This window comes from Sparus aurata, chromosome 24, assembly GCF_900880675.1.
Source record: "Sparus aurata chromosome 24, fSpaAur1.1, whole genome shotgun sequence".
NCBI lineage: Eukaryota > Metazoa > Chordata > Actinopteri > Spariformes > Sparidae > Sparus > Sparus aurata.
This window is the reverse complement of record NC_044210.1, coordinates 11056767-11072080: the sequence shown is the minus strand read 5'-3', so window position 1 is coordinate 11072080 and position 15314 is coordinate 11056767. Positions and strand designations below refer to the sequence as shown.

Sequence of the window (15314 nt, the reverse complement as noted above, 5' to 3'; positions counted from 1 at the left end):
GGCAGTATTATGCAGAAGTATTAGTATTAGTATTAGTATCGTACCCTCTGTTAGTACTGTACATATAGAAGTCGTGCCTACTGAAACTCACACTTTGTCTTTTGAAGGGTATGAACTTGCCCTCCACCTCAACCCAGCGCTTGTTGAGCTGGAGTTGGCGGGGCTCCACTAGACTGGCGGCTCCAGCTTCTGAGAGCTGATTGGCTAAGCCCTGCAACTCCTTAAGCTCCTCCTTCTTCTTGTCGAACTCTGAGCCAATTTCCTATTGGACAGATCAACCAGGTGGTCACTCGCTATTGGCTGAGCACAGGGGAGGGGGGGGTTGGGGTGAGCACAGAGAGGCATGTGGATGTACTCGAATAATACACTCACACACACACAGTGACAATTAATAAATAATAATAGAAGACGTTCATTTACTCCTTAGCACACACTCCAACAAAGACACAGCACATTAATAAAAGGGATAGAAAATCATGTTTGTCAGTGTCAAACATTCAAAGGAATTTATTGTATTATTGATAGTATTTGTCTCCATTTGAACAATCCATATAAAATAAGCGCTGCTGTAGCTAGGAGGCGCACACTGCCTTCAGACTTTATTTACATTGAGAAGGAGTACAATCACCGGCCTTTTAAAATAAGTACAGAGGAGTAGGCGCAGTGTGTGAGGTGTGGAGGGGTGAAAAGAAGCGGAGACAGAGAGACAGATAGATGAGCAGACAGACAGACAGACAGACAGGCAGTGAGGAATCTCAGTTGCGGCAATGACAGGCGAGTCTGAGGCGAGCGAGTTCAGACGTCCCGCTTAGCGAAATGTCATAACGATCATCTGAAAGTAAAAGACACACACACAGAGTCAGGGTGGAGGCAGGAAAAACAGGTGCAGTCCAGGGTTTGGCCGTCAAAGCTTTTCCACATCCGTATTTCCACAAGCTGCACCTGAATGTAGCATTAAAGGTCCCATAGTTTTGTGAGTGTCTACTTGAATGTTCAAGCAGTAAGTTTTAATCATATTGTCCTTTACTACCCGTGCCTGTCTCTTTAAGAAACCCCAACTGAAAAGCTCAGTCGGCTCTGATTGGTCAGCCCTCACAGGCCTGAGCAGGCCACGCCCACCGTGTTTCCACATCAGCTCTGCCAAAGTTTTTGCAACCTCGGCTGTGCCAGGGCGGTGATTCTATCCACAATATGGGACCTTTCACATTAATATATCATGGTCAAATCAATGGAGTTAATTGTATTATTATTACTAATATATATGAAAAATCGATTACAGATGCTTCATAAGAGTTTTAATTGTTCATAAATACATTAATAAACTTAAAAAGCCCTTATGTATGCTAACAACTCAATCATAGTCCATCATTTTATGTTATAAGTAATTTTAATTGTTTGAATGATCATTTTAATGTTAAATAAGGGTGTTGAATTAAAGAGTTATAATTTTTGCTCTCGTCTTGAGCAGTAAAATCAACCTCAGGCGAGATCTTTTCACAGTTTCTTTGCGATGTGAAGTCATGAGACTCAGCGGTATAAACACGAAAGTACAGTGTGCAGGTCATTAAGCATTGGTCATCTAAAGTCAGAGTCAATGAGAATTTCATGGCTGTTTTACAAATAATCTAGACATGATTTAATGATCTTAAAATGCCACAGAAAGCTGAAGGGAACAAGCATTGATGTGATATAAGATATAAGGATGTTTTCCAGGTGTGCTCTTCCTGAGTGGATGAAAATGCAAAAGCCTTGACACCAACCCTTCGTCCAAAAGTGGGAAAAGATGAGAGGTAAGAATACGAAGACAGAAAGAGGTTTTGTGGGACATGAACACATCAAAGACAAAGAAAGATGAGTGGAGAGTGAGATGAAGAGCTGGATGATGAAGAAGACAGAAATGAAGAAGCTGCACATCAAGCTTCATGATTATTACTTAACATGACAGTGACATGATGATAGATTATTGTTCTATGTGTTTATGTGTGCGTTTTATCACCTTGACCCTCTCTCCCTCCGGGGGGTCGGGCAGCTGGTCCACGCTGCGCTGGATGTCGTCCAGCCAGGCCAGCAGGTCATGTGACTTCCTCCTGTACTGGTACCACTGGGGAGCAATGGCCAACGCCTTCCTGTTCCTCAGCAGACGCAGGTCCTATAAGTTCACATGCACAAATATACACTCAGGAACGTCTCAGAATTCGGAGTGACATGTCATGAAACAAGTTTGCTTTTAAATTTAACCTTTAAATATAAGGTTTAAGCCAGTAGAAGTAGCTTAGCTTAGCATAAAGACTGGAAACAGGGGGGAATAGCGAGCATGGCTTTGTCTGAATGTTACAAAACCTGTTGAATAGGTTCACTAAAGTTCACTAATCAACACGTTATATATTTTTTGTTTTTGTTTCCGGTCTTTACACTAAGTTAAGCTAAGCTAAGCTAAGCTAACCTTTCTCAGCTCTAGCTTCATGACTGAAGGTTTTAAACAAAAGACTTCTAGTTTAAAACATAACAAAAATTAGCTATAATTATCGACAGAATGTGAAGAAATGTCAAAACATCCATCTACTGAAGTAAGCCTGATTACCAGCTAGCTCCTGGCCACTTTTAACTTCAAGAGGTGAATGAAACCAACATTTTCCTGGTAGACTCAGCTAATAGGCGTGTCAGCTACATGGCTAGTTTAGCTAACCAGCGAATGGCAGCTATTTGGCAACCATGTTTGTTTAGAGTCTGAATTCGAGAGGGCAGTTGTTACATATTACGCCTTTAATGCACAAACATGAGTGGCTTCAGTGTTTTTATCTGACTCAGCAGGAAAAGCACATTATACATTTTCCCCGAAATGCCAAACTAAGGAAATAACCCACAATTCATCGCAGAGTGACATTCAGCAAATGGAAAAAAAATAATCAAAAGTAAGGATGAGTCAGTCAGATGGCATTTTGAAGTAGGCAGTATGTGTGTGTGCCTTATGATGACATGTCTTCTGATTTAACAGATTTTAGATGGACAGTGGACTCATTCATCTTTTGGCTGCAGCAGTTCATGTCGAGCTGTAAATATTGGACATGTATGATTGTCACAGCGTTGATCTGTGGGCAGCAGAACTGGAGCTCCTTGTGTTTCTGGATAAACTCTCAGATTTCCTATCAATGTCCGGTGTCTCACAGTCTGAGGTTACCTTGACGGCGTTGTACTTGCTGTTGAGCTGGTTGTGTTTCAGTCTGAGCTGCTCTCTCTTGTCCTGATCCGGGACTCTCTTCTGTAGATTCTCTCCTTTCAACAATAACTCCTTCACTGCACCTTCTTCACAATCCTGCACGGCACACGCACATTGTTCGTAAGTGCACATGACACAGTCAAGACAGACGTCATTAATTCTGCTGTACGTGTTTGTGTGAGACCTTGTCCTCCTGGAAGTCCTCCTCCTTGAGGTTCTCTCCCTGTTTGGCTTCCTCCTCCAGAAGCTCCAGCCAGATCTGTGCTTCGCTGTAGTACTGCTCCAGCTCCTTGGCCGACGCCGCCGTCTGACACACACACATGCAGACAAGGAAGGGAAGATCATTAGTGGCCAAGAGAAAAGCAAATTTAGTCGGAGAGGTTGGAGCAGATTTAGCGAGTGCTTGAAGTAAATTCAGTGTGAGAGTTTGAAGTCTGGTAAGTGATGGTTTAAAGTACACTTAGCGAGAGAGTTTGAAGTCTATTTAGCGAGACTTTGAAGTAAATTTAGGGAGAGTTTGGGGTAAATTTAGCGAGTTCGGAGTGTGTTTGGAGAGAGTTTGAAGCGAATTCATGGGGATATTTAAATTATAGTATTTAGCGAGGAAGATGAAAGAAGAGAGAGTCCGTTTAAAGCTGCAGCCTCGAGACGAAACAACAAACAAACAACAACCGACAGATTAATTGAATCTCAGCAGATTGTGTGTGAGCGTTATTGCCGTTTGTTAGATTAGCACTCAGGGTGCGTGATCGTCTTCCTCCATACCAGTCCAGAGGCGATGCGTTGCGCGACGATGTCAAATCTCTGGTTGAGCTTCTCCACTTTGGGCCCCACCTGGGCCTGGCAGTTCTCCCCCCTGGTGGACATGAGCTCCTGGGCCAGCGTGTTCACCTCCTCCATCTTGGCCTTCGTAATCTCAAGCTCGGCACGCAGCACCTGCAGGACACAGACACACATTCAGTCAGTCAGAGACGCCGAGGCATGAAAGTCCAGGACGTGAAAGATGCAGGGCTTGAAGTTCAGTGGATGTCTTGTTTACATTTTTTGGGGGGGCTAACAACACTTTCATGTTTTGTACTTAATGATGCTGCTTTTAAATTCTGGGCAGACAATCATGAATATGCTTTGTGAAATTGCTGAAATTAGTTTACACAGATTCAAAGAGCTATTACGATGATGAGGATTGATGTATTCATCGTAAGATAACTGACACTTGGAACCATGGCTGTTTCATTTGTGTTTATTGTTTCATTTTTCATATCCTCCCATATCCTTGTAAATTGACAATCTAACATGGATAATGCTTTTTGTAATATGCTCTAAAATGTCCAATAAAGATTAAATTTAAAAAACGATTTCAATTCACTACGTGGACGGGTGTGTGGAGGCAAAAAAAAGGCCCCAAGGACTCAGAAACCTAGAATCAGCTCAACATCCAATTGTAAATACTGTGAGATTTAATATCCAAAATTACCACTGAAAAGTTTCAATTCACAATATTTAATCTCCTTTGAGTAATTCTCTTCAAAGCGTCACAGTGTGAACATGGTAATTCATCCAATATGCAAAAAGCAACGTTCAAGTTTCTCATTTTCAGTTATCATTTTTTCATTTAAAAAGTTCAACATGAATATGATTGGGTTGCTCAAATTGAATTTTCAAATTTGAAAAATCCGAAAAGTGAAGTTTTTTCAATCAAATCGTAACAATAAAATGAAGACTTTTATCCTCCAAGGGTTGTTTATAATCCAAAATTGCTCAACAAATGCATGGCTTTGTTTCAAAAATTGAATAATTTGTATTCAGTTTATTCCACTTTAATCAAAATGGCATTAACACTGTATTTAATAACACAGCAGAATAAACACTCACTGCACCAACACAACATAAAAGAGTTGATAGATGATTATCACTCTCACATCTAATCAAAACAGTAATTAGTTGCATTTCAAATAATTCTGCATTTCTTCATAAAGATCGACCTCCCTCACACCAATAAAGATAGAAGATACATCGAGCACAACATACGTAAAGATAAACATTACGACCTTAAGCACAGCTTCGTTGGGTCCCTGGCTGTCCATCTCGTCCATCTTTTTCTCCGCTCCGTCGATCCATCCGTTCACTTCCTTAATCTCTCTATCCAACTTCTGCATCTGCCGCTGGTAGTCCTGAGAGAGCGAGAGGAAGAGAGAGAGAGAGAGAAAGAGAGAGAGAGAGAGAGAGAGAGAGACGTTCGAGGTTCTCACTTCTTCAGGCTGCAAACAGTGACACTTCTAATGATCTATTTTCGGAGAGTTTGGTTTATTTTAAGCACTGATGAGACCGACAAAACGAGCATCGTGAGGTGTTTTTTATTCTGTCTCTTTCTCTGACCAGCAGCAGGTTGAGCCACTCTTCTGCTCTGGACGTGACCGCGATCCAGTTGCAGTGCAGCAGGCTGACTTTGTCGTCCACGAGGCCCCCGTGGCCCCGCAGCAGCGCCTTCAGGGCCTCGGCGAGGTCGACCACCGACTGCAGGTGTGGCTGACGCCTCTCGGTCTCCTCGTGGATCGACTGAAGAGAGAGAAGGAGAGAAACAATGACATAACCGTAGATTTAAAGCTTAAAGGTCATTCATTTATTTGAAGCCAACCTTAATTTCTTCTTCTTTGTGTGAGTTCTTGTGCCCTTTCTTTAATCTATAGCACATAATCAATGGGGGCAACAACCATTTGTATGTCTAAGTGATAAAATGTTCTGCCAAGCGTTTCAGTGTCTTTTAGCGTTTTAGCTCATTGTTTTGGTTTAGTACCCTGCAACATCCCCGCTTTGCTTCACCCTTACCCCTCTCAATTTTTGTGAGAATGAATAAGAAGTTTCTTTCTGTGGAGATTGCCAGTGGTGCGTTTGTTCCCCCTTCCCCTGTAACACTGAAGACTTTTTGTGTTTCCACATGTGTGTGTCATACCTGTGCCCACGCCACCTCCGCCTCAAGGTCGCTGGGCATACCGTCCACGGCAGAGCGTCTGGTCAGCTCGGCGTCGGTGGCGGCGAGCCACTCCGTCAGCCCGTTCAGCTCCTTCCGCAACTTCCTCGACAACTTCAGGATTTTCTCCAGCTCCAGTTTACTCTCAGTTACCTACACATACATAAAAATACAAATAAATGTCGATATCTTGCTTGGATGATGATGACGTGTGCGTTTGTGTGTGTTTCTGTGTGTTGACCTGTGATCCCAGCTGATTGTAGAGCAGTTTGAGGGCGGTCACTCTGTCATCCATCTCTTTGGGCTGCTCGGTCTGCTGCTTCTGGACGATCTGTCGGCCCGTTTTTATCACCGTCTCCACCTCCCCTTTCACTTCACTCAGCACCTTGTACATTTTCTGTTGGACACAAACACACAGCAGGATCTATACCAAGTCCAGTCCAAACAATTATCCATCCATCCATCCCTCCGCCATGATGCGATCACCCACCATGCACTGCTCCAGCTGCGACTGCACCACGTCCTGGTCCACGCTGCCGATTTCCAGCAACCCCACCTGGTTCTTGACACCAGCCAGCACGCGCTCACACTCGGCCAGCCGAGCGTCGAAGTTCGCCGGCTTCTGGAAGAACCGGAACTTTGTCCACACGTCTGTCAGCATTTTCTGTAAAAAAACAAAACAAGTAGAGTACTTCAGTCAAATTCTGAGATTCTTGTAATTGCATCTTCTGCTACGTTAAACTTTGAATACTATTTGTTTAGGTAACTCACTTTTACCAAAGTAATATTCAACACAATATCTTTACTTTTACTCAAGTAAGAGTTTTGAGTACTTTTCACAACACTGACAAAACTAGACTGCAGTTATCTCTGAAGGAACTCCGGCAACAACAGCTGCTAAAGTCAGTAAATATATATATAAATCAAAGGAGAACAACACAGCGTTAAGTGCAGCCTGCAGCTTCCTCCATGTTTTCACTGGACTCTGCCTCCACCTGCTCAGACGGACTCGCTGGCAGCGGATCACACTCGCAGCTCTCATGAGTGCAGCGCGCACAGCTGGCACAACACGGACACCTTCGTTAATTATTGAAATCCTCTGACAAGACACCGGGATGTTACTGGTGACGCTTTAACTGACCTTGGTCGTTTTTCAACACAATGACGAGCAAATCTCCAAACTTTACATTTTGACTCATTTATGTGTGTGTTTAAAGATACAAACAAGGAGTATTTATAGATTTATTACCTTATTCATAATTTTTATGTTATATTTATTTTTCCATTATTTATCATTTCATCATCACCTGGGTGAGATCTATCTGTCCCACGATCCTCTGGGACGGCTCTTTGTCCTGGTTCTTCTTCCTCATGTCCTCCAGAGTCGCGTCGTGGCCGCTCAGTTCAGCCTGGATTTTCTGTAAAACACAAACACATTTTAATATAAATGCCTAATTAAGAATATAAAGGAACTGACATACAACTTTAGTTACTTATTCTTATTCGAGACTTTTTTTTAAATGAATAAAAAAGTGCATTTACTCAAGTACTGCGAGGAACTTGTCGTTTCACTGAGTATTTTCATTTTCAGCTACTTTATACTCGCACTCTGCTACATTTTGTATTTTTAATTCAATTTAATTAAATTTATTTTTTATCCACCACACAACAGCCATGACAGCTGTGCTTTATGAGACTGGTATATATGAACATCTAGATACATTATTGGCTCTTAATTGAAATAACTTTATCCATTACAACATGATCCCAGCCCTTATGTCTCCACCCCTTTTTGACACAAAAACATACATGTAAATATTTGTAGAATGCTCCTTTAACTTGTAGTTTTGATCCATAACAAAAAAAATAAGTTAATCTCATATCAGATGTTTTAAGTCTTTAACTCAAGGCTATTTATATACTCTAACCCAGTATCTTTACTTTTACTCAAGTAGGACTTTAAAGAGTCTTGAGTGTAATTGGATTGATAGTGTACCGGCGTCTTCATACCACAAGGGGGCAGGAGGAGTCAAGGAGAGAGGAGAGGCTGCTCCAAGACTTTAATAACTGGTCAGCCTGCCCCTCGCTCTTTCTCTCTCTCTCTCTCTTTCTCTCACACACACACACACACACACACACACACACACACACACACACACACACACACACACACACACACAGCAGACACGGCCTCCGTCACCCCACTCTCTTTTTAAATACCAAGTGCCCTGTAATCACATATGCTCATCCACATCACTCTAATCCAATCACTCTCTCATCCTCCTGCCTGTGTGTGTGTGTGTGTGTGTGTGTGTGTGTGTGTGTGTGTGTGTGTGTGTGTGTGTGTGTGTGTGTGAGAAATGTCATCCGTTGCACCGGTGGTCCCTGGCGCATGTGGAGGTAATCTCTCCATACGCACACACACACACACACACACACAGTCAGGTTACTGTATCATCAGTCATTCTGTCATCGCAGGATGTTATTTGATACTCTAACGTTTCCTTTGTCTAGGAGGTGTGTCGGAGAGAAGAAACAAATGAGGGCACGAGGAGATAAGTGGAAGAAGTAGATGTAAGAGGAAGAAGACAGAGGCAGTGAGTGAGTGTGTGTGTGTGTGTGCTGTCATGTCCAAAGCAGCTCCGGGTTTAATTAGGACCACAGAGAGAAAAACAGCATTTGCAATCTTTCCCTTGGGTTCCTTTGCACAAACGCAAACACACACAAAAGACGTGTATTTGTATCTTGAAGTGTGTTTCCAACCTCCCGTCCTTCTCTCCTCTCTCCACCTGCAGCTGCCTCTGCAATGATCGACTCTGACAAGGCCAAAAGGCTTCGCAGTGTTTTATGAGTCGACTGAAACCTGCAGATACTGACGGTAAGCCGGAAACTTTTGTGTTCAAATAGCAGAACTTTTTCGTATTCAACGCAAATCTGACCCAGAGGCGAGACATTGCAGCTGAGTGCAGCCTCGTCCAGCGCAATTACAGCAGGTCAAGGTAGGTCTTTAAGTGTCTGGTTGGCCCAAAGTCAATCGAGTATTTGTCAGGTGAAGTTTGTAGTCAGGTGTGATTAGTTTGTTAGAGTCCAGCAAAGTACTCAGTTATAGTGATTTCAATCAGAACCAACTGGATCCAAGATTTATTTATTTCTTGACATCAAAGATCCCCACAGGTTAGACTGACGAGTTTAAAGGTGCAGTATGTAAGAATTGGCACAACTGCAGCTGTCATAACCTAGTTAGCTTAAGCTAAGAAGAGCGCCAGGCTTTGAGCAAACTCTTGTAGTAGTCAAACCTTATTATTACAACTTAACGTGAAGCACTGGGGCCTAAAAGTTCAGCGTCGAAGAGCCGCACGATTAAATTATTGTCCTCGTATTTAAGCTAGCCAGGCGCTAAACCAGAAGTCATCCAGCTCGGTTTGCAGAAACAAAGCAGATCTATGAGTTAGCGCAGTTAGCCATGCAGGTAGCGGTCCGAATGTCCAGGTCGGGTGAGATGTGATGAGACATATGTTCCTTTTTTTTATTTTGGCATCTAAAATTCTTACATAGTGCACCTTTAAAAGGCCTTTTTTTATACCTCAGTCCGTCAAACTGTTCAATCAGAGATTACTGTAAATGGACATCTAACCATTTATAAGGAGCTCAAGGTGACATAAAATTAATTGATTCGTTATTAGTACATAAAAGAATCAGTTACTTTTAATTGTGGGATCATTAAAGTGTTGAAGTGTTGGATAGGTCCCGGCAACATTCCTAAAACACACACACACGCACACACACAGACACACACGGACGGCTACCTGAGCCTCCTGCGGTAACTGCTGGGCGTCGATGTGGTCCGCCAGGTACGCGGTGAGGTGGCGGTCGGTGTTGGCCAGCGAGTCCTGGATCTGCCGCAGCGTCTTGTCATTCTCCTGGGCCCACTGGACGCTCTTCTCCAGCTCCTTCTGCCTGAGCGCCGCCTGAGGAAGACAGGAAACCCCCCCATCAAATACCACAAACACACACACAGACACACAAAAAAAAGCTATGAGCACAAAATACAGCTAACTCATGTTTATAAAAAGAATTTCCCCTAAACAATGGCTTGAATAATCTCTTGGAGGATCTGGATAAGGGAGCCATGAGATTCAGATAAGATGCGTCTTTAGAGAGTCCTCCGGGCAAGCTGGAGATATTTCATTCACATATTTAAACCCGTTATCTCGTTTACTGTGTGTGTCTACGTCGAGTAACATCACAGCCTCCACAGTTGTGCACAGAGACACAGTGTGCTACATTTTAAATGCTGGAATTAGGCCAATGGGAAGTTCAAATAAGATTGACTGACAACATTCAAGAATCAGGCACGGTCCGTGTATCAAAAGTCGATTACATCTCATTCCTCTGTGCCGCAGAGCTCAGTTGTTGTCCAAAAGCTATCAAAAACACATCAATAAGCCACACTGTTGCACTGGGTGACAAACACACACTGTAGTTTATTATGACCGCTGCCAGAAAGACTCAGTAGAGCACCAAATGTGGATTCATCTGGAGCCGAAAATATTCCTTTTTCTCCGTCTTTGTGACATATGTTTTTCTGGAGGCCTGGTGACATCATGGCTACCTCGAGGGCTGATTGGTGAACTGTTGTAAATGATGAGCTAACCCCCAACACAGCTAGCTCGGACATGCTAGCGCTAGTCGGTCACAGTAGCTCTATTTTGATATTTTCTCCGGACTGAGTTTCTTTCCCCTGACATTTTGTCAAATTGTTCAAAAAGTGTTAGCATTTAGCTTCTAAGCTAATTTTACATGGTGGACAAACCGTGTAAATAGCAATTCCGACAGCTCACATTGTGAAAGAAGCGGCTTTAAAATGGCGTCCCAGCCTCGATGAAATGACCTTTCCGCTGTCATAATTTGATTCATTCATTCCGATAACATTTGGAAAGTCTAGAAGAGCTGCACTAGTAAATCATTTTTATCTCTATTCAAATTGGCCGCGGGCTAAACTGGAGGTTAACCTGCGAGGCTCTTGTGTGCACGCTCTGTTGGCCACGTGACACGGACGATCCGGGTAATTCTATACCCAGGAAGTCAAGCATTTTTGGATCCACGCGCTCCTGAGCAGCCTTAATTGGAATGAGCAGGGATCCTGATTTTCCTTGTTATATCCACGGTTAATCGTTGCTTCTGGGCTACGGCGCAAATTAACTGATGCGAGCTGAAGACAAATTGGGCAGATTTCCTTCACCCACGCTTATCCACACTAATTGCGGTGATCCCATTGAAATAAATCGATGACGTTTGAGAATTTCGACCTTCAAAGTGCCGGCGTGCCACAGCCTTTATCCTTTAAGAACTAAGAATTGCTTATTTTCTAGCCTGTGTAGCGCACACAGTCCTCCTGAAGACACTACTAACCATCAACCACATGCACAAAGACAGAGCTAAAAGTACAAACACCCCTCCCAACACACACACACACACACACACACACACACACTCCCCCCCTGCTTGTACCCTCTTGAAGGCCGGACTCCGGGGTTTCTCTCTCATGCCGTCTCTTTGTGACCAACCGCATCAAGGCCGCCACTCCTCTCTGACAGCGATAACCGATGATCTCCTGATGTCAGCGAAGTGGTCTTACTACCGCCGTGTTCCTCGTCTTTCATCCCTCTGTCGACCGCTTACTGTAGATTATCTAATGAACCGGCCCATTACATCACAACCCTGTGCTGGCTCATGTGTCGCAGAGTGACGGTATAGATGTGTTTACAGGTGAGCATGCTAATCCCACACAGAAGGATAATGGCTCTAAGTATAGCCCTGAGCCTGCCGAGCTCTTGTGTCATACACACACACACACACACCACTTCCAATGTAACCATTGGACGTATGATGAGGGTTTTCTGTGTGTTCTCGCCTCCATGTCTTCATTGATAATGTATGAAATGAGCGCTTGAGTCGGATAAAATATTTAGACAAACATTGATAACAACCTTCCCCGTGGCGATGTACTCCATTTCCCTGGCAATTGTCGGCTCATGAATACATATTCCCATTAAACATTTGGTTTTCCCCCTTATTACTCATTGTGCTCACACACACGCACACACACACACAGACAGACGAACGCAACGATTGTGAGCGAGGGAGACAGACGATCACTGTTTGCTTAACAGCCTGGCGTCGGAAGCGCCGTCGGCAAAGTGCGAGCGGCGGTCGTCGGCGGTTCCTCATATTGGTTCTCAGCCGTTACAAGAAGCTGAAATTAAACTGGCAAACAGGCCTCTTTGATCTGAAGAAGGAGCGCAGGCGGAGATGTGAAACAACATCCTTTTTTTTTTTGCACGCGCGGCCGGCTTTATCTCCACACGAGTTTCAAAGTGGGACATTGATATAATGAGATTACAGACTATTTCCACTGTCTCTGCAGCTGCCTGGACCCCGGCACTCCTTAGAACTCGGCTCCATCTGATGCCGGGGGAGTGTTGACATTCTGCTCCGACTCTTGTACTTACACGACTTTTATGTGGATAAGAAGAAGGAAATAGATAAGAAGTAGTTTTTTGTTTTACATCTAACTTTGATTTTAAAGACAGCTACAAAGTCTTTGTCAAGTGTCAACGCCAGATCGAGAAAGTTTTACCTCGGTCAAAGTAATATGAGCTGGACTGATTTGATGATATTCCATTAAAAGGCACAATATGAAGCGCTTTGGTAAATAAAGTTCATTGAAGACTAACAAACATTTGGGTGAATGTATTTCTTTCCTCATGAAACATTTTCAAAGTCATTTATTGCACGATTTTGAGACCTACAGTGTTTACATCCAGTAAACGTCTTCTAGCTTCAAGAGCTTCTTTTTTGCCATTTCGGCCCAAAGCTGTGTTGTGTTTTTTTTGACACCATACTGCCACCAACTGGCGGGAAAATCATGACAATAACTGTGACAAAAATAAAAGGAGAACCTACTCTTAAAAACAGTGCTCTCCAGTGCTACTCGTGGTCAAAACGCCCCTTTAAATGTACTTCTAAGTATTTATTCTCTTATGTTTAATCAAAAGTTGACTGTTTATCATTATTATTACAAAAGTGTGTCAGATTTTAGTATCTATTCTGTTTTTAATATCCCACAATCACTTGTGAAAGCACTCTGGATTACATTTTGAGTTGTTTTTAGGTGTTACACGGATAAACAAAGATTTATTGATTTAAATCCCACATTTACTCATGAAGCATATTGAACCTTGAACGTCCCTTGAACTGAGTAGTTTCCGATACTTTAAAGTTTGCATCTTGTTCACTCAGTCACTACATGTACATTTGTACAGTTGGAGGCAAAATTCCGGAATTGCTGCTTACGTTTTAGAATGATATATTTATATCGGTTTGCAGAAACGTACACTTTTATGGTCACCAGCCTACATGTTGCCTGATGTGCGCAGCTTTGTTTAGGGATTTTAACGCAGAAGAATATTCTTGGAGTGATTAAAACACCTGTGAAGTTTATTGTTCCGGCACACTGATGTCAAGTTCAATGTCAGTTCGTTTTCACAAGTGTTTGATAATCACATTTCAGGGATTATTGCTAATAAAATGTTTACCGGCCAATATATCTATATCTATATCTATATCTATATATATACATATATATATATATACTTCCTAATATCTGTATCTGCCCCTAGAATCGAACACGACTGTTATTTTAATGGTAACAAACTTAAGGTGTCTAATTGGCAATTAGATTTGAACATTTACCTTTGTGGAAAAACTTATTCGCACATTAGTTTCAATCAAAGGATCTGAACGTTTTTTCACATCAATATGTCAAAACAAGTCAGATCACATTCTCATATCTACTATGAAATTTCTCGTTTTTCTTTCCTGGTTTCTGGAAGGCTGAAAAATGACTGTCCCCAGGACCGTACGCAAAACAGCCCCGGAGATTTGACAGTGTGTTCTTCAAACGGCACTGATCAAGTTAGAAAAAAAAGGACTTTTAAAAGGAGAAAAAAAAAAACTCTCGATTCACTCCCAACAGGTCAAAAAAAGGGGGGGGAAAAAAAACATTAAGGCACTACTTTGGTCTCTGCGAGCCTTTACTCTGCCATCTGTCTTCCCGGAGATACTCACAAACGAGCACGTCCTGCCTCTGAGCTCCTCGTCCCCTTTATAGATGACGAACAAACAGGGCTCGGAGCCGCCCGGCCTCACCTCGCGTGCATACATGCTGACATACACACCGCGACAAAAGACGCTGTGGCGCTTTCAAACGCGCACGCACAGACAATACACACTATGACACTTCCTCCAAAAAAACACAGAAAGTCTGAAATGGAAGACAGTGTCGCGCACACACACCCACACACACACACACACACACACACTCTCTCTCTGATGGGTAGACAAACAAAGGGAGGCTTATCAGGCTGCAAGGAGAACATTAATCTGGTTCTATTGTGAGGGAGGATCAACCCGGCGGGCTGTTGTGAGTGTGTGTCTCTATGTGTGTGTGTGTGTGTGTGTGTGTGTGTGTGTCTACTGTAATCTGTCACCGAGGATCACCACGAGAGGCTGAGGATGCATCGCCGCCATTGATGATGGCCCGAGGGAAGGGGAAGGAAGAAATTGGGAGAGGAAGAGGAAGATATCGAAGGAGGAAAGGCAGAAGATAGGGGAAGGAGACTAAGAACAATTAGGAGAATGAGAGAGAAGAAAACGGTGGAAAGGAGGATGAGGAGTGCAAGAATTCGCCCAAACTGTAGGCTGTCGTCGACAAGAGCCGACTCCAGGTGATTGAGGACCGAAAACATTACAGACAATTGGCAGCTTCGACTCTGGCCGAGCGCCGGCAGCCCTGACAGAGGGGCGTCACAGCAGTCAAGGCGAGAGAAAAACGAATGGCTGTACAAAGAGTTGAGTGGCACACTCAGTCAGGCTGAGACCAGGTCGAGTGGGCCACCCTTTATAAGTGAAGTGATGCGACTGCAGCCGGTCATCAATCACAACTCCTGTGATCCTCGGTAACTTTGTTGAGGAGAGTGAGGAGGAGCTGGGCTGAATTCTGTTAAAGGCCGGTGGTTTGACAAACAGAGTGGAGCTCCAGAAAGCCTCCACAGGCGCCGCATCACA

General features: G+C 43.3%; 1 protein-coding gene across 6 annotated transcripts in view; it reads right to left on the bottom strand.

Annotated features, from left to right (window-relative positions):
• dmd (dystrophin) overlaps positions 1-15314 on the bottom strand; it is a 303308-nt gene that overhangs the window by 85056 nt on the left and 202938 nt on the right. For 4 of the 6 annotated variants that reach the window (XM_030409547.1, XM_030409548.1, XM_030409549.1 and 1 more), the window contains 12 exons: positions 9992-10153; positions 7493-7603; positions 6676-6849; positions 6427-6582; positions 6168-6338; positions 5594-5773; positions 5266-5388; positions 3983-4153; positions 3402-3524; positions 3179-3313; positions 1997-2149; positions 92-262 (listed from right to left, as the gene is read on the bottom strand). In XM_030409547.1, the coding sequence (XP_030265407.1) occupies positions 92-262; positions 1997-2149; positions 3179-3313; positions 3402-3524; positions 3983-4153; positions 5266-5388; positions 5594-5773; positions 6168-6338; positions 6427-6582; positions 6676-6849; positions 7493-7603; positions 9992-10153 (1830 nt within the window). Of the gene's footprint in view, positions 1-91; positions 263-1996; positions 2150-3178; positions 3314-3401; positions 3525-3982; positions 4154-5265; positions 5389-5593; positions 5774-6167; positions 6339-6426; positions 6583-6675; positions 6850-7492; positions 7604-9991; positions 10154-11696; positions 11878-14315; positions 14571-15314 lie in introns of those variants that run through there. The other 2 variants (XM_030409550.1, XM_030409552.1) reach the window with 2 other exon arrangements.